This window comes from Mastigoproctus giganteus, chromosome 9 (assembly GCF_048544385.1).
Source record: "Mastigoproctus giganteus isolate SK-2022 chromosome 9, ASM4854438v1, whole genome shotgun sequence".
In the NCBI taxonomy this organism is placed as follows: Eukaryota; Metazoa; Arthropoda; class Arachnida; order Uropygi; family Thelyphonidae; genus Mastigoproctus; species Mastigoproctus giganteus.
In genome coordinates, this window is record NC_143583.1 from 97913617 (window position 1) to 97940449 (window position 26833).

Consider the following 26833-nt stretch of genomic DNA (forward strand, 5'->3'; position numbering starts at 1 on the left):
ATTTAAATTAAAAGGATATGAAAAGTGCTCTAAATCTTTTTTCTAACTAAAATTTTGTTACTTTAGTAGTAATGTTTTTGGAATAAGAACAACAAATTAAGTATATTAATACAGTTTATTAAGCATAAATTTATTATTCAAGTATATAAAAAAATAAATAAAATGTGTAAAAAATAAGTAAGATGTGAGTAAAATAAGTAATAAGTAAAAAACATAAGTAAAAATAATTTCATAATAAAGTTTTTATAGAATATTCCAAATTTTTATTAAGTTCCCATCCGCACACTATGCCAACTTCTTTTCTTCTGTTTGTGTCTGTCGCTGAATGATGTTTCTGAAGCAGCCATGAATCGGCATATTTGCTGGATTGAAGTGTGTCAGTGGTGGGCCTACAATTTTAAGAAATAGTAGTGAAGAAACTGTTTTTGTCATCAACGAAGCTTTGGTTGGGCTGACAATCAGATTCATTTGTGAAAATCCTTGTTCATATTCACTCGATGAAACTGGTATCGTACTCAGAGCGTCCATCAAATGCTTCAATTCTTCTGCAACTGTCATTTCAATTAGGTATTCCCGAAATCCATGAACTGTATCTCTTTCATTTAATTGAAGCCTAATTGACAATTTTCTAACTTCATTCTCACCAAATGCCAACATTTCATCTTTAGAAGGTTTAATACCTTCGTGTCCTCATTTTCCTCTTCTCATCATCGAGATTGTCACTAGTTCTTTGAACTAGTTGTTAAATTTTTTTCTTTTTCTTTTTTTTTTTGAAACTGTTCAAAATGTCGGTGTCATTCGACACCAACATTCAGGATATTCAGGTACTGTGACCATGTAAACATAGATGGGGAAAATTTACGGAAAAATGTGGATAATGCACTTCCGTGAAACAACAGATGATTATTTGTCATGGTAAAATAAAATCACTCTCTGTCCTAATTCTCGAACGGGGTGCTTACAGTTGATTCCCAGCAGTGTCCAACCTATGGCCCACATGGAAAGTGAAATAAAATAGCATTTTAAATTTTGCTAATTATCAAAAAAATTCTCATTAAAGGTTTCATTCAGTAAATGTAATTGTGTATTGTACTTAATAACATTTTCTAATATTTTCAATTTTACTTTTACATGTAACAAGATGTGGAAAAATGTAACAAACGAAAGAAGTTTAACTTTGAATTTTTTTGAATATGGCCACTATATGGAAAAAAATTGGACACTACTACAGTAGAAGGTTGACCAGAGCCCATTATCAGCATCAGGAATACCCCTTGATCTGCGCACTGTTGACCAGCATAACTTCTGCGTAGGGAGACAGATGGTCGGATAGGTTTTACAAGTACCATTAAGTTGTAGAATGGTAATCCCGCTAGCTCTCTTAATTCACACAGCTGCACTAATCATTTATAAATTGCCTGAAGGCCAGAAATTCGAACTGTGCATACTGAGTTAAATCTAGCCTAATCTATTTGTTATATGAAAATTTTCTTTGCTCAATGAAAACTATTTTAAATGTAACTTCCAAGGGGAATTATAAAAAAAAAAAAAATCGCTATAAAAGGAGTTCGTTAAACACAGGTCCAACTGAGTAATTTAAAATTCTAAAAATGGTTATGAAGTTTTATATAGAAAATATCTTAACAATAGACAGTTAAAAATGTAAATTTAGTTCAACAACTTTAAGCTTATTTGAATAGTAGGTAAACATGGGAAAAAAATTTACAAATTTTGATGTGTACCGCACCCAAATGTCACACATCACTGTTAATAAAGGTGCCGGTACGCCATACCATTGCATACCATCCCAAAAAAAGCACTGGTTATATTATTATAGTTGACTATATTATTATAGTTAATTAATTACTGATAATTGGTGGAAAGGTAATTTGACTTTTCACTTTTATTAATTAGAGAAAATGAAAAAGTTCAATTAATTGAAGAAAACAAAAGTGAATGTATGTGAAATGCAGTGCATTACATTATCTAACTTATTTTGTCTTAATCTTATCTTAGTCAGCTAATGTAAAGACATCTGCACGAGTGGTATGATCTACATAACTACCAACTTTTAACTTCTGGAGTTCAGATATTTGTAACTCATTCTCAACTGCTCTTAATTAACAAACAAGTGCCAGTTAATATTCTTTGGAAAAAATTATGAGAATTAAAGTAATTTATATGTAAACTACTATACAAGCTAATATTTTTGAGCATTTATCATACCTTGCAACAGGAGGAAACCATGTTCTCCATTTTTCTGCCGCAAGAGCTTCAGCTAGGAGGTATGAATCCATATCATGGATATAATCATATAAATCTGATGATGCTGTCCACCTGCATTGTAAAATAAAACACAGTAAAGTTAAAATTAATAATAATAAAATAATATTATTATTATTATTTTATATTATTAATTTTAGCACAAACATAGTATTACAGTATAGATCTATAATTTAATTAAATTATAGATATATACTGTATATCAGTCCTCTGTTTCTCTAATATTATAGTGTATAGTATATGTGAATTCCAGAAAGGAACCTGCAATCTTAGTCAACTAATGTAAAGACATCTGAGCAAGTGGTCTGATCTACATAACTACCAACTTTTGACTTCTGGAGTTTAGATATTTGTAAGCAGGAGGAAAACAGCAGTTTTATTTACAACCAAAACAAGCAAAAAGCAGAAGTTTTTTGCAAAAAGGCAGTTCTTCCCAAAAAACAAAAGAATTTTCAGAAAAGACAGGAAATTTTTTTTAAAGTCCATCCTGCACTAGAAATTAAATTTCACTGACAAAATGCAAATATACATTTTATATTAAAATACAGCCATAAGATCTTTTATCAGCACAATATGCTTTTAATCATTAGCTTATCTAAATTTTCTCTGTCTGTGGATTTCTGCCTAGATTATGTTTTGAACACCAACTGATGACTGCTTTAAGAAAGATACGGTAGCAGACTTTGCACCACTTCAGAAATGTTGAGTCAAAGTTTTGTTTATAACAATAGCAGTGCTATTCAGACTTGGGTGTCAAGAGTGTTTCCAAAATTGCACCAGAAAGAGAAAAAAATCTGAACTGTTATTTTTTTCATCACCCACTGAATATTCTCTCACACTCAGCCTTGCTATGAGGTATTATTAAAATGAAAAGAATGACTTGGGATAATTTGTTATATTTCATACTTTTCATATTTCATACCTATCATATTTCACACCTTGAGCACTTTTCAGTTCCCTGATCAAAGAACCTCCCAGACACTATTACTCATAATAGTGTCTGGCAGGTTCTCACATTGTAATTGACAGAATTGATAATAATCTGCAAAATATCTATTTCTTTACTTTCAATGATAAAAGTTTTTTGTCCCAAACTTGAATAATACAATTGTTCTCTGAATAGCCTTACTGGATAATGAATTGGTCCCCAAATATGATTATACAGGGTCTCTATGCACTTTAAAACTGCAATAACTTAGGTTCTATATGGGATAAAAACAATCTATAAAATACATTAGAAAGGTAATTTATCCTAGTTTTTTAGGGTATGTAATCATAAGATTGTTACCATTCAATATAACCTCCATCGTTACTGATACAAAGTATAGTATGCTTTTACAATTCCATAAACATGTTCTCCAGTTGTGTTTCAATTGCAGCATTAATTGTATTTGTGATCTTAATATGAAGATCATTTAAAGAGGAAGGTTTCGAGGAGTAAATCACACTTTTAACATGTCCCAACAGAAAAAAAGTCCAATGGTGACAAACCAGGTGAGCAATACTCTTTCTCAGACAACACACATGAGGAGACTTAAATTAAGATATATGATGATTGAAGGATAGGTGTGTAGAAATTTGCTTTCAGCAAGAGAGTAGCTGATTGTTGGAACAAACTTCCATCTGCTGTTGAAGTGGGTAGTTTGAATAAATTTAAATAAGATTTAAACAAATATTAGAAGGGATAGATGGGTGATGTGGAAAGTGTTGATGATGCTGTATAAGTTTGCTTCCTTGCATTATTTGCCACTACTAATACTAATACCAGATATGAGATTATCTGTACAGCCTCTACTGCATATAACAATGTGACAATGCAATGGTTAGTGGCATAATACTAGTGCTAATAAACTTATTGCTTCAGGTGCTTGACTACAAAACTAAGCAGCAACAGTTTCTTTCACAGTTCAGATAACAAAACACCAGGTTACATTAGGTGGTATGTCAATGTAGCCTGGTGTTTTGTTATCTGGAACTGTGCATTCCTATGATGTATCATTCTTACAAGTGACCAAATTTATAGTCTCATGATGGGAGATCATTTTGTTTCCTGAAAACAAAATGATCTCTGGTCTTTTAGTATTTTTTATTGGCAGTTTTTATCACTTTTAATTTATTATTGGGTTTTAGTTTAAAAATGGAAAAATTGCCTCTATGGTGTCTTGCAGAACACTTCGGTGCTGATACTCTCTGTAGTTGGATAACTATACAAATCGATTAATTTTATTCCACTCTCTCATAGACAAGATCAGTGATCCAATGCACCATGGAATCGGGAACCCATGGACCACAAGTCTGACCCCAAAATACATCGAACCACCACCCCACCCCACCCCAATCTTGAGCGAGCGAATACAAAATGTCCGTTTTTTTTTTTGTTTTTTTTTAAACAATTTAACTGCTATGGGACCAAATAGATACATAGTAAATGTATACTTTTAATACTTCAAAACTAATATTATTAAGACATAAAAACATTAAGAATCCTCTGAAATATTAAGAGGCTAAAGAATTTTGCTACTTCCCTGAAGCGGACGGGACTTTTCGACGAGGATCATGATCATAGGAAAGTGAAAACACGGATATTGTGGGGGGAATTTTATAGCATAGAGATTAGTTGTGATCCTGCCACATGCACGTGAAGGACCAGAATCTGAGATAGGGTAGGGCCGATGTACATTGACTAAATTTTGATGTAATTTAATTTCAAGTGTCTCCGAAATTAACAGTTTGGTGTAATCATGTTGGATGCTGAGAATTTTTGCTTCGTTGAATAGAAAGGTATGGTCTTCACTGATCGCATGGAATGCAAGTTCTGAAACCGAGGAGCGGGATGAGAGGACAGATGTTGAATGTTGTCTCATTCTCGTATTGAGTGTACAACGAGTGGATCCCTGGTATGAGGAGTTGCAATCCTTGCAAGATACAGTGTAGACTAAGTCATTTAATTGGAATGTGGACGTGGATTGGACTTCGTGGTTTTTTAGGGCAGCATGTAGTTTCATTTGGTTATGATTTTGAATTGTGTGTCTTTGAAAATGCTATTTAGTTGTTTGAACCATTGTTCAATATATGATAAAGCAATAAAATATTTTTTTATGTTATTATTGTTGATAGCAGGAGAGGTATTGTGTAATCTGTTTATTGCTTGTATCCTTATTTTGTTTATAATGGTTGGGGATAACCTCTATTTTGAAATCTGTTTTGCAGTGTTTGTATTTCTGTGTTTAGGACTGATTCAGATGTTGGGTATTTGTAGGCATTAAGAAATTGATTAAGGATGATGGATCTTTTATAGGTGAAGGGGTGGTAGCTGTTGTAATGAAGCAGCATTCCAGTGTTGGTGGCCTTTCTGTATATGCTGAATTGGATTTTATTCATAACGCGTATGAGGGTGAAATTTAAAAAATGTAATGATTTTGTTTCAGTGTTTTCGGATTCTAGAGTGAAGCTTAATCTTGCATGGATATTATTTAAGTTTTGTAGGATGTCCTGTGTGGTCTCCGCATCTGTGATGCAAAGTATATCGTCCAGATATCTACCATAGTAGGTGATCCACAGAAGAAAGGGAGTTAAATGTATTGTTTCAATATTGGTAAGGTGTATTTCTTCAAGTAAACCACTTAGGTTTAACCCCATGAGTAAGCCATAAACTTGTTTGAAGACTTTACTTAGGAAAGTGATATAATTGGTTTCAGGTAAGTTTTATCAGCTTTAATATAGCAGTAATTGGGAGTTTTGTATGGTTAATCGGTAGGGGGGTCTTTGTTTAGCATGTCCCAGACGATGTCCAGGGTGTATGCGACATTCACATTGGTATTTAGAGAAGTGACATCTAGGGAAAATAGGCTGTCATTATCTTTAAGTGTTTTATTTTTTAGGATGTTAAATGGCGAATCATAATTTTTTATTCCAAATTTTAAGGTTTTTCTGAACAGTTTGACTATATTATATATGTGGGAAGCTAACGCTAAGAATGCAGAATGTTTCTATGAAACGATGGGACGAATGATCAAACCTGTCTTATGTAGTTTTATCTGGCCAAAAAGTGTGGGTATATTGTACGCCCTAGCTTTTTATTGTTTTAACTGGGTCATCGTAATGTAATTGTTTTTTTTGGTATTGGAAAAATTGGACTAAATTGGAAAAAAAAAGGTCTGGATTGACTTCTTGGTAAGTGGAAGTATCAGATACTATGGAATTTAACTTAATGATATAATCTTGCTTGTCTAAAATTACAACTGTATTGCCTTTGTCTGTTTTTTGTATCATGATATCTTTGATATCAAAACAATACATTTAACTCCCTTTCTTCAGCGGACCACCTACTACGGTAGATATCTGGACGATATACTTTGCATCACAGATGCGGAAACCACACAGGACATTCTACAAAACTTAAATAATATCCATGAAAGATTAAGCTTCACTCTAGAATCCGAAAACACTGAAACAAAATCATTACATTTTTTAAATTTCACCCTCACATGCGTTATGAATAAAATCCAATTCAGCATATACAGAAAATCCACCAACACTGGAATGCTGCTTCATTACAACAGCTACCACCCCTTCACCTATAAAAGATCCATCATCCTTAATCAATTTCTTAATGCCTACAAATACTCAACATCTGAATCAGCCCTAAAAACAGAAATACAAACACTGCAAAACAGATTTCAAAATAGAGGTTACCCCCAACCATTATAAACGAAATAAGGATACAAGCAATAAACAGATTACGTAATACCTCTCCTGCTATCAACAATAATAACATAAAAAAATATTTTATTGCTTTATCATATATTGAACAATGGTTCAAACAACTAAATAGCATTTTCAAAGACACACAATTCAAAATCATAACCAAATGAAACTACATGCTGCCCTAAAAAACCACGAAGTCCAATCCACGTCCACATTCCAATTAAATGACTTAGTCTACACTGTATCTTGCAAGGATTGCAACTCCTCATACCAGGGATCCACTCGTTGTACACTCAATACGAGAATGAGACAACATTCAACATCTGTCCTCTCATCCCGCTCCTCGGTTTCAGAACTTGCATTCCATGCGATCAGTGAAGACCATACCTTTCTATTCAACGAAGCAAAAATTCTCAGCATCCAACATGATTACACCAAACTGTTAATTTCGGAGACACTTGAAATTAAATTACATCAAAATTTAGTCAATGTACATCGGCCCTACCCTATCTCAGATTCTGGTCCTTCACGTGCATGTGGCAGGATCACAACTAATCTCTATGCTATAAAATTCCCCCCACAATATCCGTGTTTTCACTTTCCTATGATCATGATCCTCGTCGAAAAGTCCCGTCCGCTTCAGGGAAGTAGCAAAATTCCTTAGCCTCTTAATATTTCAGAGGATTCTTAAGGTTTTTATGTCTTAATAATATTAGTTTTGAAGTATTAAAAGTACACATTCACTATGTATCTATTTGGTCCCATAGCAGTTAAATTGTTTAAAAAAAAAAAAAAAAACACGGACGTTTTGTATTCTCTCGCTCAAGATTGGGGTGGTGGTTCGATGTATTTTGGGGTCGGGCTTGCAGTCCATGGGTTCCTGATTCCGTGGTGCACTGGATCACTGATCTTGTCTATGAGAGAGTGGAATACAATTAATCGATTTGTATAGTTATCCAACTGCTGATACTCTCTGTAGTATTCTCCGAAGTGTTCTGCAAGATGCCATAAAGGTAATTCTTCCATTTTTAAACTAATTTACTTATAACATAGAACTTATTGAGCCATTGCTGCTCTGTTATCAATTAATTATTTGGTTTTATATGTATATAGTCCTACTGGGAATTACTTGTGCTTAATTTTGAAATTAACTCTAATTTTAAACCCTTTTACTTTTCCTGATATTTTAGACTGAGAATAACAAATATTTATTAGAATTCCAAGAACCAACATAGTAGCAAATTCTTTTACTATATAATTATTTGTTTATACTTACAAAAATGAAAACTTCACATGTACAAATTTTGCTTCTTTTCCCATTACATTTGAATCATTTTCACTCTCTCTAAAAAGAAAATATTCAAAATTAGTGAAAAAAACTGTTTAAACAATAATTAGTAAATCTTTCCTAAAATTTATCTAATATTATATTGTAATGCTTGTAAAACCTTTTTGTAATCTTATAAACAAATCTCTTCCTCATGGAAAAAAAGAAATGTTACTTGCAATTTTACTTTTAAATATTTTTATTACTCAACAGGCTCAATTAAAATCCAGATTGTGATTTGGCTGTATCAATAAGGTATCCAGAAGAATTTTCATAATTATGTGAAAGCTCTCTTTCCCTACACTGCTTTCATTGCTTATCTATTTACATGACTATCTTTTATGTTGTAAAGCAGATGGGGGCAACCTTTAAAATGTGCAGGCCAAATAAAATGTTTGTGAGGTGCAGGGAGGCCAAATTTTTTTTTTAGCTTTCCACAATTTTTAGGATTATTAAAATGGTGTGTAATGAAAAAATTGTCATAATCAGTTTTACATTATTTATTGTAATATTTATACATACACGTATATATAATTAATTTTATTAATAAGAAAAACAAAATACAAATTCAAATAAAATTACAAAAATACAATTATAGTAACAAAATACAAAGACAATTGCAATATTTTATTTTTATGATATTTAATGAGAGATTTGATACTGTTTATTTTGAAAACAACTGTGGGCTGAAGGTTGCCCACCCCTGTTGTAAAGCATTGTATAAATTGGGTGAAGTGTGTTAGTGGCTTGACTAACTGCCTAATTAACTAGACAGTCAGCTAGTTATCTGCTAGACAATCGATTAAATATCTAATTGTCTACAGTGTAAATGCATCTAGCATAACTTGCTCATTGTTGGAGAAAATGTATTAGAGATTTTTTTAAATTACAAATAAAAAAAAAGAGTGAAGTAGAAGCTGAACTTGTGGATACAGTTCTGTATTGTGGAAAAACTGTTATATCATGATTTGGTTGTGGTGCTTAAATGTATTTTGTGTTAAGCTTTTGGGCATATTTGAGCATTTAAAAGGAAGTTTATTGCTCTGATTAATATGTGAAAAAATGGACTGTTTCTATTTGTTTTCAGTCATATCATTTGTCAGTCACGTCATATCATATCATTGACATCAATCATACGATAATGCAAGTTGCATACTTATTCACTAGACTGAAATTACTGAGTACAACAGAAGCTTCAGGAGGAATTTTATTTGCTTATGTCAACATTAATTCTGTTACAACTGTCAGTTGTGAACTAAGAAAAATGTATGTGTACTAATAAAGTCATTTTTAATTTCTTGCTGATGTTGAAGATATTCTGTGAAAGGAAAGTAACATAGTAGTTAAGAAAAACACATTCTTACTGAAAAACATAACTTGAATAATGGCAGTGTAATTCAGAAAATATAATTTCACTGTCTTTGAGATATGTATTCACATATATATCATAACAGTCACTTTCATTTTTCTTGTTTTTCTTAAATTAAAGTTCCGGTTTTATAAGATGTTTATCTAATACCTCTACACCAGCGGTTCCCAACCTTTTTTGACTCGCGAACCCCTTTCAATGTAATATTTTTTATCGCAAACCCCTATCAACATAATATTTTTAATGCAAACTGCTAAGCCTATATTCTCTGAAATCGTATAATATTTCTGAATTTTTATTATAATATATATTTCCAGTACTACATTTTTATAAGTGACATTGCATAATAATAAAAATTATTATTAAGTATTATTTATACTTTGTAAAGCAGTTATTAATAAATCCAAACTAGATTTCGAACAGGCTAAGAGTAGAAAACTTGCTTTTAGTCCAAATGGTAGCTGAGCATTCTGGTCTCTTGCCAAAGCTATTAGCTGCAATTTTTGCCCATCTCTGTACCCACCTGTGACAAAACAAGATGGTTCTGTTGCCATGTCAGCCAAAAATAAAGCTGACCTCTAGCATCCTATTTTTCTTCAAACTCATGTATTGATGATCTTGTATAATCACCTCAAGCCATTCCCAGCACACTCCATTCAATGCCTCCTGTGGGCTTCCGTCAAAAGGATGTTGTTGTTGTTGTTATTTGTTTTTTAGGAGCATTAGCAACTAAGGCCATATTGCTCTGAGGATATGCGGTGGTCATTCCCTGACCTTTCTGCATCCTCCATATTTGGTGGTCACGGGCTCAAACCCCAGTCTAATCAAGAAGCGTGTGCTACGCACTGCTGCTCCTGCCCACCTGGCTACGGAAGAGCCCAAAAGGATGTTAGAAGGATTTTAATGAATCTGATGCTAAGAAAACTCCAGGTCCTGATAGTATTTCTCCACTCGTTCTCTAAACTTGTGCACCTGAGCTTACTCCTGTTTTGTGTCATCTTTTTTCACTTTCTTATTCCAAAGGTGTTTTTTCTTCTGCTTGGAAATTTGCTCATATCTAGCCAGTTCCTATAAAGGGTGACAAATCCCTTCCATCCAATTATCATCCCATTGCGATTACTTCTACTCTTTCCAAAGTAATGGAGAAATCAATTTAACCGCCAACTCTTGAAACCATCTGTAAATATTTCATCTAATCAACGATTGCCAGTATGGATTCCGTCAGTGTCATTCCACTGGTGATATTCTGGCTTACGTTACCCATCTATAGACAAATTCAACGGAAAAGTTTTGTGAAATTCAAGTCATTTCTCTTGACATTTCAAAGGCTATTTAGTCGTATTTGGCATAAAGGTCTTTTAAATAAGCTTCCATCCTATGATTTGCCAGCTGTTCTTTGTAGCGGGGTATCCAGTTTTCTCTCTAATCACTCACTGCAGGTGATAGTAGACTGCTCTCTGTCTTCTAACTTGTCCACTAATGCTGGTGTTCCCCGAGATTCAGTTCTTTTCCTCTTGTATATTAATGACCTTCTTCCATTGACCGGAAATCCTATCCATGGTTTTGCTGACGATAACACATTGCATTCCACCTTCCAGTTTAAGAAACCTTGCCCTGTTCAAACAGCTTAAACTTCGAGTATCCACTGCCAAATACTTAAATGCTGATCTCCAGATAATTCTCCAGTGGGATAACATAAGATAACTTAATTTCAATCCTTCTAAAACTCAGTCCTGTCTTATATCTCGCAAAAAGGATTCTTCTGCTCCTATGCTTATCTTCGATGACACTCCAATTTCTAGGCAAGATCTTGGGGATTACCCTTACTTCTAATCTCTCTTGGCATAAAGCATTACAAATATTGCTTCCTATGCATCTAATAAACTGGGTTTTCTTTTTCGCTCTCGGCGTTATTTTTCTTCCAAACAGTTGTTGACTCTGTAGAAATCGCAAATCTGCCCTACCATGGAATATTGTTCCCATATCTGGAGCGGTGCCCAAAACCTCTCTCAGGCTTCTATATTCCATTCAAAAGAAGGCAATTAGGCTAATTGATGTCTCCTCTCTAACAGAGTCTCTCCACTCTCTGTCTTATAGACTTTCTGTTTCTGTTGCATGCCTTTTCTGTAGATACTTGCATGGCACTGTTCTTCTGAATTGGCTTCTATAATTCCTGTTCTCTCTTTCAAAGCAGTCTGAACACATGCCGCCACCAGTCAACATCATTTTGGTGTTCAAGTTGAAACTCACAGAACCATCTTTTCTTCTTCCTCATTTATTCATTCAACTTCTGTTTTCTGGAACAACCTTCCTTCATATGTATTTCCTGAAAATTACAATCTACTGAAATTCAAGTTTAATGTCAACAAGTATTTTCTTTGAACTTTTTAACCCATTCACAATACTAAGTGCTATAGGTTCTAAAAAAAAAAAAAAGTACCTATACATAACAATGATCCTTGAGAATTAAAAAAAAAATTTAGTATGGAAAACATATTTATTTAACATGATATACTGTAAGATAGCAAACTAATTATAAGGAATTATGGAAGATGTGGTTTCTTTCTTTGGCAATTTTTACTTTTTATTTAATTTTATTTTACTTTATTGTTTATAATTAGTTATATTTTGTAGTTTACAATAATATACCTATGTAAATCTAAGCAGACACCATTACAGAATTTTTATTGTAAACCCCTGGAACACGTTTGCAAACCACCGGTTTGGAACCACTGCTCTACACTGACATACAATTCACTAATATCTTGAATGGGATAATCATCTCAAACCCATGTTGATACAGATATATATATATTGTCCAGTGATCACTATGCACAGCCTATGTAAGAGGTTGTGGTTCAACACCATATACAAAAAAAAAAAAAAAAAAAAAAAAAAACACTATACACTTCCCACATCACCTGTTCATCCCACCCTCTAATAATCTGTCTGATTGGGTTTAAGGTTATGAACTGTGCAGACTAAGAATTTTGAGCTCTTGGAAAAGGATATGTTTTTTTGGAAAATTTTGCACTTATTTTACTTAATTAACATATTAAATTGTGTTCGATAAATAGTTTAATAGTTCTAGTCATATTTGTTAGCTTATTTTTAAATTTAGCTAGAGATTTTGTAAGTTAAGACTTAATATGCGTAGAGTTTTTGCATCGGTGATTTGGTGCAAATATCATATCGCGTAAATAGTAGTGTAGTGCATAGTAGAGGAATTTTAGGGTTTTAATTGTGAAAAATAAGTATCTCAAAGGTTCTAATCACACAGATTGTTGTGATTTTTTTTTTTTTATTTCCAGTAAGGGTATAAATAATTTAAAACTCTACAAACATAATGGTATAACTTAATATGTATAATGTAAACTTGGTAGTGTAATACATATTATTAGGTATCTACTAGTTTAATATAGCATTCTCAAATTAAATTTAATTTAAACAGAAATCATGCCTCAGTGTAGAGCAGCAAAGCAATGGCCTCAAAGTAGTGGGAGTGCTGAGGCTTGGGGGGGGATGAAAGGGGCAGTTCTCCATGGCCTTAGACAATATACTACACGTGATGTTTGCAGACCTATCTGGAATGGAGCAGGATACAGCCGAGGTGTCACTGTGTGTGTGTGTGTGTGTGTGTTCGATGCAAAGAATGTGAAGAAATTAGGTGCAAACTCATAATTCTGATGGGTATTTATGAGAGCTTGAAGAACAAGGCGGATATCCTCAAAGGAATTAAAATGGGGCCTATTAAGCTATCAGCTGCTGAACTCAATGCCAGAGCTTACACTTGTGCAACAGGCAATGCAGCAGCAATTCTGAGGGCAGAATATGCTCATCTCACAGGAAGTAGTTATTGTTAGTGACTATTTTCAGAGAAATAGGAAATATATATTGTGAAAAATAAATAAATAGGTGGGATAGGACCAGAGCATGCCTGCTAGGGTCAAAAGTAGATGATGTAGAGCAGATATCATCTTTTAAGGGAATGAAAGGTGATATTGTTATACAAATTGGCTAATGATAAAAAAAAATCAACTATAGCACAATGTTTAATGTTAATGTATAATCAATGTACTATAATTGTTTTTTTGGCACCTTCAACATTTTTTTTGTATGCTATTAAAAAGAATGAAATTTTTTTGTTAAACTAAACATATCTTGATTATTACAAACATGATAAATGTAGTATTAACATGATTATAATGATGTTGTCATTAATGAAATTTATTCATGCCATACTGAAAATATGTACAAAAAGACACTAATTACTGTACCAGTGAGAACGAACAAATAGACAACAATTACTGAATTGAAAAGAAAAAAAAAAAGCTACAGGCTGAGAAGAGTTGTGAACGCAATGATAAATGTCTAGACACCTAGTTGCCTGAAAGAAATAAATACACCAGAAATGATTTCTATTACAAAAACAAACTGAACCATAAATGAGTCCTAGAATTCAGTCTCCACCATGCCAAAATCAGAAATTAAGATAATAGAGGGTGACATCCATGTTTATTCATTCTTGGAACTTTAAAAAATATGATATAGTGGAAAAGTGTTTTAAAAAGGAACCCTGTAAACATAAAAAAATGCATAGCATCATAGGATTAACCACAGGACTAGAAAGAAAAATTATCCAATATATTATGCTTTATAGGTAGTGTATAATAGCTGTTCAGTCATTATTATATGATAGTATCCCCCAAAGTCCACAAGTCCTAATTCAAATCTAGAGTATTCAACAATAATATTAATTTTTTTCCACACCTTATATGCAATTCCATCTTCAATTAACAGCTGCAACTAACTAATTTTTAAAAATTATTTCATGTTTTTTTACCCTTTCCAGATATAAATTTATAACTTTACTTCTATCTTACATTTCCAAGTTGTATTCACTCTAACTATTAGATTTTACCATCCTTTATTTGAGACAGTGTAATAATTTTACAACTTATGGCTCATTTGGAGAGGTCTGAGTTTAATTTAAATAGACAAAATACTCTAATACAAGTATGGCTTAGGATGCATCAAAAAAACAACAAAATACACCTCATTGAAATTTATTGTAAATTACCTTCATGTCTCATTTTTGCTTTTTTTTTTTTTTTTAAACTGTATAATATACAATACAAATTTCAAAAAAACTACTCTACCATTTTCACCATGATGGAAGTTCAGAGTTCTTACCTGTGAAATGTTACCAGTGTGTGTGTGTATGCCACATGGAATGAACTTATGGTTTACATAATTTATAATTATTAGCAGTATCTCTGTCCAAGAAGGCTCGGTCCTTCCTTTATGAAGATTTGATTTCTGTTACTGCAGAGGTCATTCCCTTTCCCAAATTCCCACAAAGACCATATGACTTTTCATTATAAATATCCCAAGAAGAACTGAGCATTCATTAGGAACAACAAAAGTAAGCTATTGAATAATTTGAAAGCAGCAGAATTATCACTGCATTTTAACCAGCAACTGCTATACTATCTCATTCCTAACTTTTCCATTTAGGAGATGGATAATCATGCCTATAACCTGGAATTCATCATAAAAGTGGTGATCACAAAAAGGGTGGTTCTCTCTTTTTTCAAAGTTTGCCACTTTCCATCAGTTCATCAGTTGGTGGTGAGCAGCTACTTTCTTTAATCTCAGTGGAACTGTGAATCAGTTCAAGTCATATCAGTAGTCCATGTACAGTTGCAAACCTTCCAATATTTGAAATTGAAAAATTTTCAATTTCAAATTCTTGCAATAGAGTGGGCCTACTGATCATCCTACCTGCTTAAGGTAAAATTATTGTGGGAATGGCTGTTAATTAACTGTTTATAAATGTATTAATTGCCTCTCAAAATGTATTCAGATGAACATTTATTATGCTATGCTGAAATAGGGGTTTTAATTCAAAACTTAATATATAGTAGAGCCACTTTTGGCCTGCATGACAGCCTCAACCCTCCATACTTTCTACCAACTGCCATTCTTCCTTCAAAGCAGCTGCAAGAGCTAATTTAGAAGAAGGTTGTTTTTGGCCACAGCTTAATTTGGCAAAATAACACATCCCAAAACATTCAGGTATAGGATCTAAGTTGGACAGTCCAACTTTTCAACATCATTGTCTCCAAACTAGTCCTGCATAACCCTCATTATAAATACATAATTCAATATCATCATACATTTTCAACACCACTGTATAGTGTAAAACATCAGCAGATCATGGATTTCATGTTTTCAGGAACTACTGCTAGTGGACTAAGTCTGAACCAGGCCATTGTCATCAGAATGCTCCCACCAAACTTCATGGTTAAGACAACGTACTCTAGTAGGAAATGCTCTCCAGGCAATCTCTACCCATTAGAATGAAACACTGCACAACAAGATTCATCACTCCAATGCATTTTCTGCTACTGTTCTAGAGTCCACAAAATAAATGGATGTCAGATGAACTAATGAGACATACGGCAGAGAAGAAAAATGCATGGGATACATATAAATTAATGGGTGACATGGAAGCCTATGATAGATATAAACTGGTCTGTAACCAAGTCACAAAGACTAGGCAGGCAAAGGCAGATTATGAGAAATCCTTGGCAAAGGATGCAAAGAAAAACAGAAAAGAGTTCTTTACCTATGTAAACTCTAGAAGAAAAGGGATGAATCAGATTGGTCCACTGGATATTGATGACTCAACAGTTGAGGATCCTGCTCAGGTGGCTAACAAACTAAACGAGTATTTTGCATCTACATTCACACATGAGGAGTTAGTCAGGAAGGGGAATGACAGAGGTGAAGTAAACTCTGGTGGTGAGCTAGATGATTTTGTAATAACTGAGAGGAAAGTGGAGGAGAAATTGTTGAGAGTAAGCATAAAAAAGGCACCCGGGGTGGATGGGATCTATCCAATTATATTAAAGGAGGCAGAAAAGCAAACCCTTAGCCATAATTATGAGAGCTTCTTTGGACTCAGGGGAGGTACCCATAGTATTTGAATTTATGCCCTCTCTGGAGATGTGCAAATGTGACCCCAATTCACAAAGGAGGATCAAAGACTGACATGAGTAATTATAGACCTGTGAGTTTAACTTCCGTTCCAGGAAAATTAATGGAGGTACTGGTTAAAGAAGCACTGCAGGATCATCTAGACAAGACTTCAGTTATAACTCGGACACAGCATGGTTTTGTTAAGGGAAAGTCTTGCCTGACCAATTTGACTGGATACTATGATGCAGTCACAAAAGAACTGGATGCAGGAAATAACTCTGATATTATATATTTGGATCTTAGAAAGGCTTTTGATACTGTTGCACATGGAAGACTGCTGCACAAATTGGAGCAGTGTGGCACTGGAGGCAAATTGCTGCTATGGATAAAGGGATGGTTGGGGGGGAGAAGACAGAGAGTGGTAATCAACGGACACTGCTCATCGCGGACTAATGTTATTAGTGGAGTCCCTCAGGGCTCAGTGTTGGGTTCATTGTTGTTTTCTGTACTGTATTTAAAATGATATTGATGATGGTATATCAAGCTTAATATCCAAGTTTGCAGATGATACAAAGGTTGGCAGGGTAGTTAAGGACATTACTGATGCTATGCTGCTGCAACAGGTTCTGGAAAGGTTGAGCAGATGGGCTGAGATGTGGCAAATGAAGTTTAACATTGACAAATGTAAAGTACTTCATATGAGAAACAGTAACCCCAGAGCAATGAATCAACTCTGTGGTACTACACTGACAGTGGTAGAGAATGAAAAGGACTTGGGGGTAATTGTGCAGGCAGATATGAAGTTTTCTGAGAGTGCAGACGGCCTGCAAGAGTAGCTCATGGTGTCTTATCAATGATATACAGGAATTTTTCTAGCAGGGATAAGGAGGTGATTATTCCCTTGTATAAGTCAATGGTCAGGCCACACCTTGAGTACTGTATACAGGTCTGGAGGTATCATTTCAAGAAGGATGTAGAGATGCTGGAACGAGTACAGAGAAGGGCAACAAGATTAGTGAATGGAACAAAGGGTTGCTCTTACAAAGAAAGGCTTAAGTTTTGCATATTACAGTGTCTGAAGACTAGGCACCGGCGAGGTGATCTGATAGAGGTGTATAAAGCCTTGAATGGTTTGAGCATTAGCATTAGTAGAGGCATATGATGCAAGAAAGCAAGCTTATTCAGCATCAGCCAAAAAAAAAAAAAAAAAAAAACTCCACTCCCATTTCACCCCTCCGTTCGTTCGAAATACCTGTCCAGTTGAGCTTTAAATTTGTTTAGGCTATCAACTTCAACAACAAGTGATGGAAGTCGGTTCCACCAACCAACCACCCGCTGGCCAAAGGCAAATTTCCGCACATCTATCCGACATCCGTCCTTCCTCAATTTGAATTTATGCCCTCTGAGGTGATTATTCTGAGCAAGATGAAGAATCCCATTGGCATTGAGCATGCTCAAACCATTCAAAGCCTTATACACCTCTATCAGATCACCTCGCCGGTGCCTAGTCTCCAGACTCTGTAATTTGCAAAACTTAAGCCTTTCTTCGTAAGAGCAACCCTTTGTTCCATTCACTAATCTTGTTGCCCTTCTCTGTACCCGTTCCAGCAGCTCTACATCCTTCTTGAAATGAGGCCTCCAGAGCTGTATACAGTACTCAAGATGTGGCCTAACCATTGCCTTATACAAGGGAATAATCACCTCCTTATCCCTGCTAGAAACATTCCTGTATATCATTGACAAGACACCATGAGCTACTCTTGCAGCTCGTCTGCACTGCTCAGAGAACTTCATATCTGCCTGCACAATTACCCCCAGGTCCTTTTCATTCTCCACCACTGTCAGTGTAGTACCGCAGAGTTGATACGTTGCTCTGGGGTTACTGTTTCCCATATGTAGTACTTTACATTTGTCAATGTTAAACTTCATTTGCCACCTCTCAGCCCATCTGTTCAACCTTTCCAGATCCTGTTGCAGCAGCATAGCGTCAGTAGTGTCCTTAACGACCCTGCCAACCTTTGTATCATCTGCAAACTTGGACATTAAACTTGATATCCCATCATCAATATCATTCATAAACACCGAAAACAACAACGGACCCAACACTGAACCTTGAGGAACTCCACTAATAACATTAGTCCACGTTGAGCAGTGTCCATTGATTACCACTCTCTGTCTTCTGCCACTCAACCATCCCCTTATCCATAGCAGCAATTTGCCTCCAATGCCACACTGCTCCAATTTGTGCAGCAGTCTTCCATGTGCAACAGTATCAAAAGCCTTTCTAAGATCCAAATATATAATATCAAAGTTATTCCCTGCATCCAGTTCTTTTGTGACTACATCATAGTATCCAATCAAGTTGGTCAGGCAAGACCTGCCCTTAACAAAACCATGCTGCGTCTGAGCTATAACTGAATTCTTGTCTAGATGTTCCTGCAGTGCTTCTTTAACCAGTGCCTCCATTAATTTTCCTGGAACAGAAGTTAAACTAACAGGTCTATAATTACTTGTGTCAGCCTTTGATCCTCCTTTGTGAATTGGGGTTACATTTGCACATCTCCAGTCTATGGGTACCTCCCCTGAGTCCAAAGAAGCTCTCATAATTATGGCTAGGGGTTTGCATACTTCCTTTGCTGCCTCCTTTAATATAACTGGATAGATCCCATCCACCCCAGGTGCCTTTTTTATGTTTATCCTCAACAATCTCTCCTCCACTTTCCTCTCAGTTATTACAAAATCATCCAGCTCACTGCCAATGTTTACTTTACCTACATCATTCTCCTTCCTGAATAACCCCTCATGTGTGAATGTAGATGCAAAATACTCGTTTAGATTGTTAGCCACCTGAGCAGGATCCTCAACTGTTGAACCATCAATATCCAGTGGACCAATCTGATTCATCCCTTTCCTTCTCGAGTTCAAATATGTAAAGAACTCTTTTCTGTTTTTCTTTGCATCCTTTGCCAAGGATTTTTCGTAGTCTGCCTTTGCCTGCCTAATCTCCTTTGTGACTTGGTTACAGACCAACTTATATCTATCATAGGCTTCCGTGTCACCCATTAATTTGTATGTATCCCATGCATTTTTCTTCTCTGCCACATGTCTCATTAGTTCATCTGACAACCATTTAGGCCTAAACCTTGAACAATATTTCTTAGTTGGTATGTAAAGCCTTGTAGCCTCCAAGATTAGTTCCTTGAATGCTTCCCATTTTGAGTTTGCTGTTGGTAACATCATCAGTTGGTCCCACTGTATAGAATTTAAATACTGTCTCAGACCATCATAGTCTCCTTTACGAAAACAAAAACCCTTCCCTTTACCTCTGATGGTAGTTACCTCCTTGAGTAAATCCCACTTCAACACACTGTGATCACTGCCACCTAGTGGTTCATTTATCTGCAGATTCTTAATGCATGAAGAATCACTACTGATAATCAGATCAAGAGTATTGCTCCCTCTTGTTGCCTCACGAACATGCTGATGTAGAAAACAATCATCCAATAAATCCACAAAAGCCTTGCTAGTGTGCAAGTGACCAACCCACAAATTCCAGTCAATATCTGGGAAATTAAAATCCCCCATTATAAGACTCTCTAATTTACTGGCCCACTCTATTTCCCTGTACAATATCATATTATACTCATCAGAGTCATTAGGCCTATAGCACACTCCTACTCTCAATTTTGATTTCCCTATGCTTATGTCACACCAAACTGACTCGACACTGCCCTGTCCATCGATGTCGACTGGCTTCACTTCCTTGGACTTTATGTGATTCTTAATTAATAGCATAACCCCTCCTCCCCTCCTGTCCTGTCTATCCTTTCTATACACATTGTATTCCCCAAATTCCAGTTCCGCATTACTTATATCTGTGTGACACCACGTCTCTGATATCCCAACAATATCTGCCTTTGATGTTTTGAGCAATACCTCAAATTCATCAAATTTATTTACCAAACTCCCAGCATTGGTGTACACGCAGGTATACATGCACCTGTTTCTATTCTTAGCTACCCTAACACAACCCATGTGTTCACTTGTACCACAATGACTACCAGCAGTCTCTGAAATATCCTGCATCTTGTTTTTCAGGTTTCTGCTCATTTCAATAGAAGCAGTGCAAGAATCACTTCCACCTCTGCCAGTGGCTACTGTTAATCTATTAGTCCTTGTATCCCCCCCAACTAGCAGTTTTCCGACCCACCTAACACTGCCTCGACAGCATCAGCAAAAATTCTTGCACCCTTTCTATTTAAGTGTATCCCATCCCTGTAGAAGCAATCTCTCCTGTTAACAAGTACAGTCCAGGCTGAAAAAAATTCTACCCCTTGAGCCTTGCACAATCCCTCCAGGGCCGAATTGATCGACAAGGCTCTCATCATATACTCCCTCCTATCGTGTCTGGGCAGAATTGCAGACACTTTCAAATTCAACCCTAATTCACGGCTTTTTTTCAACAGTGACCTGTACTTGCTAAGTAATTCCGCCGGTCTCCTACTCTTAATATCATTAGTGCCAACGTGTACAACTATATCACCTTTTGTGCCCTTAAAAGATGATATCCGCTCTACAACGTCATCAACCTTTGCCCCTGGCAGACATACCCTGGTCCTATTCCACCTATCCTTTTTACAAAGCATGTTTCCCGCTTCCCTGACAATAGAGTCACCAACAACTACTAGTTCCTGTGGGACCAGCGCATTCTGCCTAGGGGGCTGCCTCTGTGTTGCCTGATGACCAAGTGCAAGCTCTGGCGTTGATGTGGGCAGCTGAGAGCTTGATGGGCCCCTCAATTTATTTCCTTCGAGGGCATCCACCCTGTCCTTCAAGCTCTCATAAAGGCCCATAACAACGCTGAGTTGTCGCCTGATTTCCTTGCACTCCTTACATCGTGTGCACACACAAAGACATCCCCCTTGGCAGAATCATGTCCCGTACCCGACTGCTCCGCAAACATCAAGCAAACTGTGCATTTTAAAAGACTGTGATTCAGAGGGCAACTGCCCCCCTCAGTTCTCCCCTGAACCACAGCACTCCCATTAGCTTGAGCCTTTTGCTTTGCTGCTCTGGTCAGAGTCATGATTCCGATTTAATTCAATAAAATTCAAAACAAAAATTAAATCCTTAAGTTATATCCCAAAACAGTTATGTTATATATATTATTTTGGTATCTAATGTTTTCTACGAGTTCCCTTTATACAACTTCTGTATCACATGTACCACTATAGTTATGTATTAATTATTTGTTACGATTAAGTCGTTATATATATATATATATATATAGAGTTAAAAATACAATTTAATTGACAATAAAGTTTATCAAGATTAACAGATTTACTGATTAATTGACAATATTATATTATGCACTATACTACACTAAGCTTATGCTATTGTATAAAAATGGCGGGAATTCTCGAACGATATTTCTACGGACTCGTAAGTATTGATTAGCTTCCAAATCTCGCTATCTCAATTTAGAATAAACTAAGGATCCAGACTAGGTCTATAATCTACTTATAGAAGATAATTTGATATAACAATTGGTTAATAAATCGACTAAATTTGGTTAAAAAAAAAGACCTCTCGTTCAATTTGTAACACGTGGATTTGATACCGTTACCGATACTAAGTAATATCTACTAAATCTCTGTCTAAGTTAAACTTTAAACTAAGTATCGTAACTAGGAATATAAAGCTACTCTAGAAAATAAGTTAATATGACAATTTAAACTAATAAAGCAGAAAATAAATCAGGAAAAACTTCTCTGTTTCAAGAGCTTTAAGGAGCAATGTCTGCACAGGCTAATCTCGCACCCAGATGCTGATGGGATTCTTCCTCTTGCTCAGAATAATCACCTGAGAGGGCATAAATTCAGATTGAGGAAAGACAGATGTGCGGAAATTTGCCTTTAGCCAGCAGGTGGTTGGATGGTGGAACAGACTTCCATCCCTTATTGTGGAAGTTGATAGCCTAAATAAATTTAAGGCTCAGCTGGACAGGTATTTCGAACGAACGGAGGGGTGAGACGGGAGTGGGTTTTTTTTTTTTTTTTTTTGGCTGATGCTGCATAAGCTTGGTTTCTTGCATCATATGCCTGTATTAATGCTAATGCTAAATGTCAGAAATAACAACCCCCCAGTGCAATCTTGTATTGGTGCTTATATCATTGTCACAAATGCAAAATGGCTGAGTGCCAGTGCTCTGCAAGTGTTCAGTGTATTCAAGGATTCAATGCTGAAGAATAAATTTTTACATAATTTATTTACAATAAATTATCCATGTAAATATGATGAGATTTTATTTAATTCATTTTCCAGATAATTTTTATACTAATGGATGTGTTTTGGCTTGACAGTGTTCATTGTAGCAGAACCCACATAATGCATGACTTCCATCTCAATATTTTTTGATCAGCCCTTGTATAACTATATTTAAATATCACTTTGACTTTTCTTTCCTTACATCTCATAAAATTTTCTTCAACTACCTATGATAGAAAAAACAAAAACAAAAACAAAAAAAAAAAATTTCCATTAGATACTGATATACAAAATATTTTACTATTTTACTTGTGAAGTAGAACTTCAAAGCTAAACTATCAAGAATTAAAATATGCTTACCTCATTATCCCATTAAAAAAAATTCTCCATCTTCTCATAGGACTAAGATATTGAATTTTTAGACCTCCTGCAGTAAAAGCTTGAGAAATACCAGCTTGCTTTGTTGAAGAATTTTGAGATAAGGAATATGTTTTGTTACTAGCCAGTCTTAGATGCAGCCATACTTCTGCTTCCTGGTTACATTCTCTAGCTACACGCACAATGAGGAATTCTTTTTTTGAATTAACACCATAGAAGAATATTTCATCAGCAGCCTAAACAAAATAGTCATTACATATAAAATATTCTTTATCAAGTTAAAAAAAGAAAAATAAGTAGAAAATCATGCATCTTTAAAACACTGAATAATATTTATTAATCAACATTTCGAAAGTCAATATTTCTTATACTGCATATAGGTTTACCACAAATATTAACGTATTTCTTATTTGCTTTCGTGGTTATACAGACATACATATTTAAGCCAATTGAATGGGGTCTCCAGTCTAATGCATGTTGGATATTCCTTTCCTAAGTCTGCTATTCTAATTTCAAAATTTATAAACTTTTTTTTTTTTTTTTTTTTTGTATCATGTAAAGATTTATCACTCTTCTGCTTTCTTTGATTTATCTAAATAACAATTAGCATAATTTTTATGATAAAATGAAAAAAAAAACTAGTCAATTAAAGCAAAGAAAATAGAAGATTGATACAAAAAGTGAACATTTATACAGATTCTTCAGATTTTCTGGGGTAAATGCTAAGGTGTCAAATGAAGTTGTGGTTTTCTTATTATGCATTAATAAATGACATTTAATTTTTAAAGCAAAGTAATAATCTGCTATCATATTTACATTCCACTTTCCCTGAAACTTCTTTCCATCTATTTTCTATTTTGCAGGAATTGCACACCCTGTTCTTTACTGACAAAACTAATGTTTTCTGTTAAAAAAAAAATAACAATTTTTTCACAGTCTGTGAAAATGCAAAACATGAAGTTAAGCTCACCTTGCATCCAAATTTTTTAAATTTATTGAGCATATTTTCAACAATATCTTTATAAGTGACAAAAACAGGCTGAAAGGATAACTAATAAAATTACCACCCTTTCTAAACCTTTCACTGATTACTTCATTAACCTTAATTTGATATGAAGTTGTGGTAACAGGACTTTCATAATATCTACTAGACCTTCATGCTCAATACTTTTTGAATCCAGTAAAAGAGATTTTAAGTGCCAGGACACAGAATTTTTAACTCCTGCAAATAGATTAAACAGTCTTAGTCATGTTCATTAGCTTATTTTTAAATTTAGCTAGTGATTTTGTAAATTACAATTCACTACTCGTACTGCTATTGTACCAGTGTTTTTTTGTATGAATATTGTAGCAAGTAACCAGTACTACAGAGGAATAGCAGGGTTTTAATTGTGATAAATAAGTAGCTTGAAGGTTCTAATGACTTGTTGGGAACATATCTTTTTTTGTTTTTAGCTAAAGATAACTAATTTAAAATTGTAATTGTTGTGGTATAGCATAAAGTATATCTCTAACTTGATAGCATAAAGGTATAACATAAAACTAGATGCCGTCTCCATAGCCAGATGGGCAAGAGCAGAAGTGCATAGCACACGCTTCTTGATTAGACCGAGGTTCGAGCCCATGACTACCAAATACGGAGGATGTGGAAAGGTCAGGGCATATCCCCGGAGCAATATGGCCTTAGTTGCCAATGCTCCTAAAAACCAAATAACAAACAAACATAAAACTAGATAGCATAATACATATCACTGCATTTAGGAATCTATTAGCATAATGTAGTATTGTAAATTAATCAATTAAATTTATTAATCTTATTAATTTTCATTGTTAATCAATTAAATTGTACTTAAATGAAAATCATGTTCCAGACTAGAGCAGCAAAGCAACAGGCCAAAAGTAGTGGGAGTGCAGTGGCTCAGGGAGAACCAAAGGGCACGATTCTCCAACACATCACAGCCTAAAAAAATGTTCAACTCAGCATTACTTGAGGCATATGATGCAAGAAAGCAAGCTTATATAGCATCGGACCAAAAAAAAAAACATTCCCATTTCATCCATCTGTTCACTTCAAATGTTTGTCTAGTTCAGCCTTAAATTTATTTAAGCTATCAACTTCCACAACAACAAATGCAAGTCTGTTCCAGTAATCAACTACCCGCTGGCTAAAGGCAAACATAGGCATATCTATTCTACAACCGTCTTTTCCTCAATTTGAATCTATGCCCGTCAGGTTCTTAATCTGAGCAAGCGGAAGTATCCCATCAGCATTGAGCCTGCTCAAACCATTCAAGGCATTATACAGATTAATCAGATCACCACACAGGTGCCTACTCTCCAGATGCTGCAACTTGCAGAATTTAGCCTCTCTTATTAAACTTATAATAAGTTACCAGATGGGTGAAATGGAAAGATTTTTTATTTTTTTTTGGCTGATGCTCTATAAGCTTGCTCTTTCTTATACCTCAACTAACACCCTTTTGTTCCTCTCACTAACCTTGTTGCCCTTCTCTGTACTCATTCTAGCAACTCTACATCCTTCCTAAAATGAGGCCTAAAAACCTGTATGCAGAGAACTCAAGGTTAGGCCTGACCATTGCCTTATACAAGGGGATAATCACATCCTTGTCTCTGCTAGCAAAATACCACTGTACAAATTGGAGTGGTATGGCATTAAGGGCAAGTTGCTGCAATGGATAAAGGGATGGTTGAGTGGGAGACGGCAGAGAGTGGTAATAAATGGACACTGCTCTACGTGGACTAATGTTATTAGTGGAGTATCGCAGGGTTAGCGGCCTCCGTAGCCGAGTGGGCAGGAGCGGGAGTGCAGTAGCACACGCTCTTTGAGTAGACCGGGGTTCAAGCCCCTGACTGCTGAATACGGTCGACCTGCCAACCCGCACTGGACCAGCGTGGCAGATTATGGTCCATTTCCCTCAGCATGAATTGTTGAGGAGGCTTCCATCCTGTAGTGGGTTGAAAATGGCTGCACTTTACTTTTTTTTTTTTTTTTTATCGCAGCGTTCGGTGCTAGGCCCAACGTTGTTATGTTAGTAATGATATCAATGAAGGTATATGAGGCTTAATGTCCAAGTTTGCAGATGATACAAAGGTTTGCATGGTTATTAATGATAGTAAAGACAGTATGCTAAAGGTAAGGTAGATGGGCTGAGAAGTGGCAACTGAAGTTTAATATTGCCAAATGCAAAGTACTGCATATGGGTAGAAGTACCCAAGAAAAACGTATCAATTGTGTGGTACAACACTCAGGGAGGTGGAGAATGAAAAAGACCTGGGAGTAATTGTGCAGTCGGATATGAAGTTCTTTGAGCAGTGCAGACAGGCTGCCAGAGCAGGTCATGGAGTTTTGTCAATGATATATAGGAATTTTGCTAGCAGAGACAAGGAGGTGATTATCCCTTTGTATAAGGCAATGGTCAGGCCACACCTTGAATACTGCATACAGGTCTGGAGGCCTCATTTTAGAAAGGATGTAGAGTTGCTAGAATGAGTTCAGA

General features: G+C 35.3%; 1 protein-coding gene across 1 annotated transcript in view; it reads right to left on the bottom strand.

Moving 5' to 3' along the window:
* Positions 1 to 8262: 8262 nt before the first annotated feature.
* Positions 8263 to 26833, bottom strand: part of LOC150080579 (uncharacterized) — a 46758-nt gene continuing 28187 nt past the window's right edge. Inside the window, exons 3-4 of the mRNA XM_090380745.1 lie at positions 23298 to 23551; positions 8263 to 8335 (exon numbers count right to left, since the gene is read on the bottom strand). Of these exons, the coding sequence (XP_090236871.1) occupies positions 8263 to 8335; positions 23298 to 23551 (327 nt within the window). The remainder of the gene's footprint in view (positions 8336 to 23297; positions 23552 to 26833) is intronic.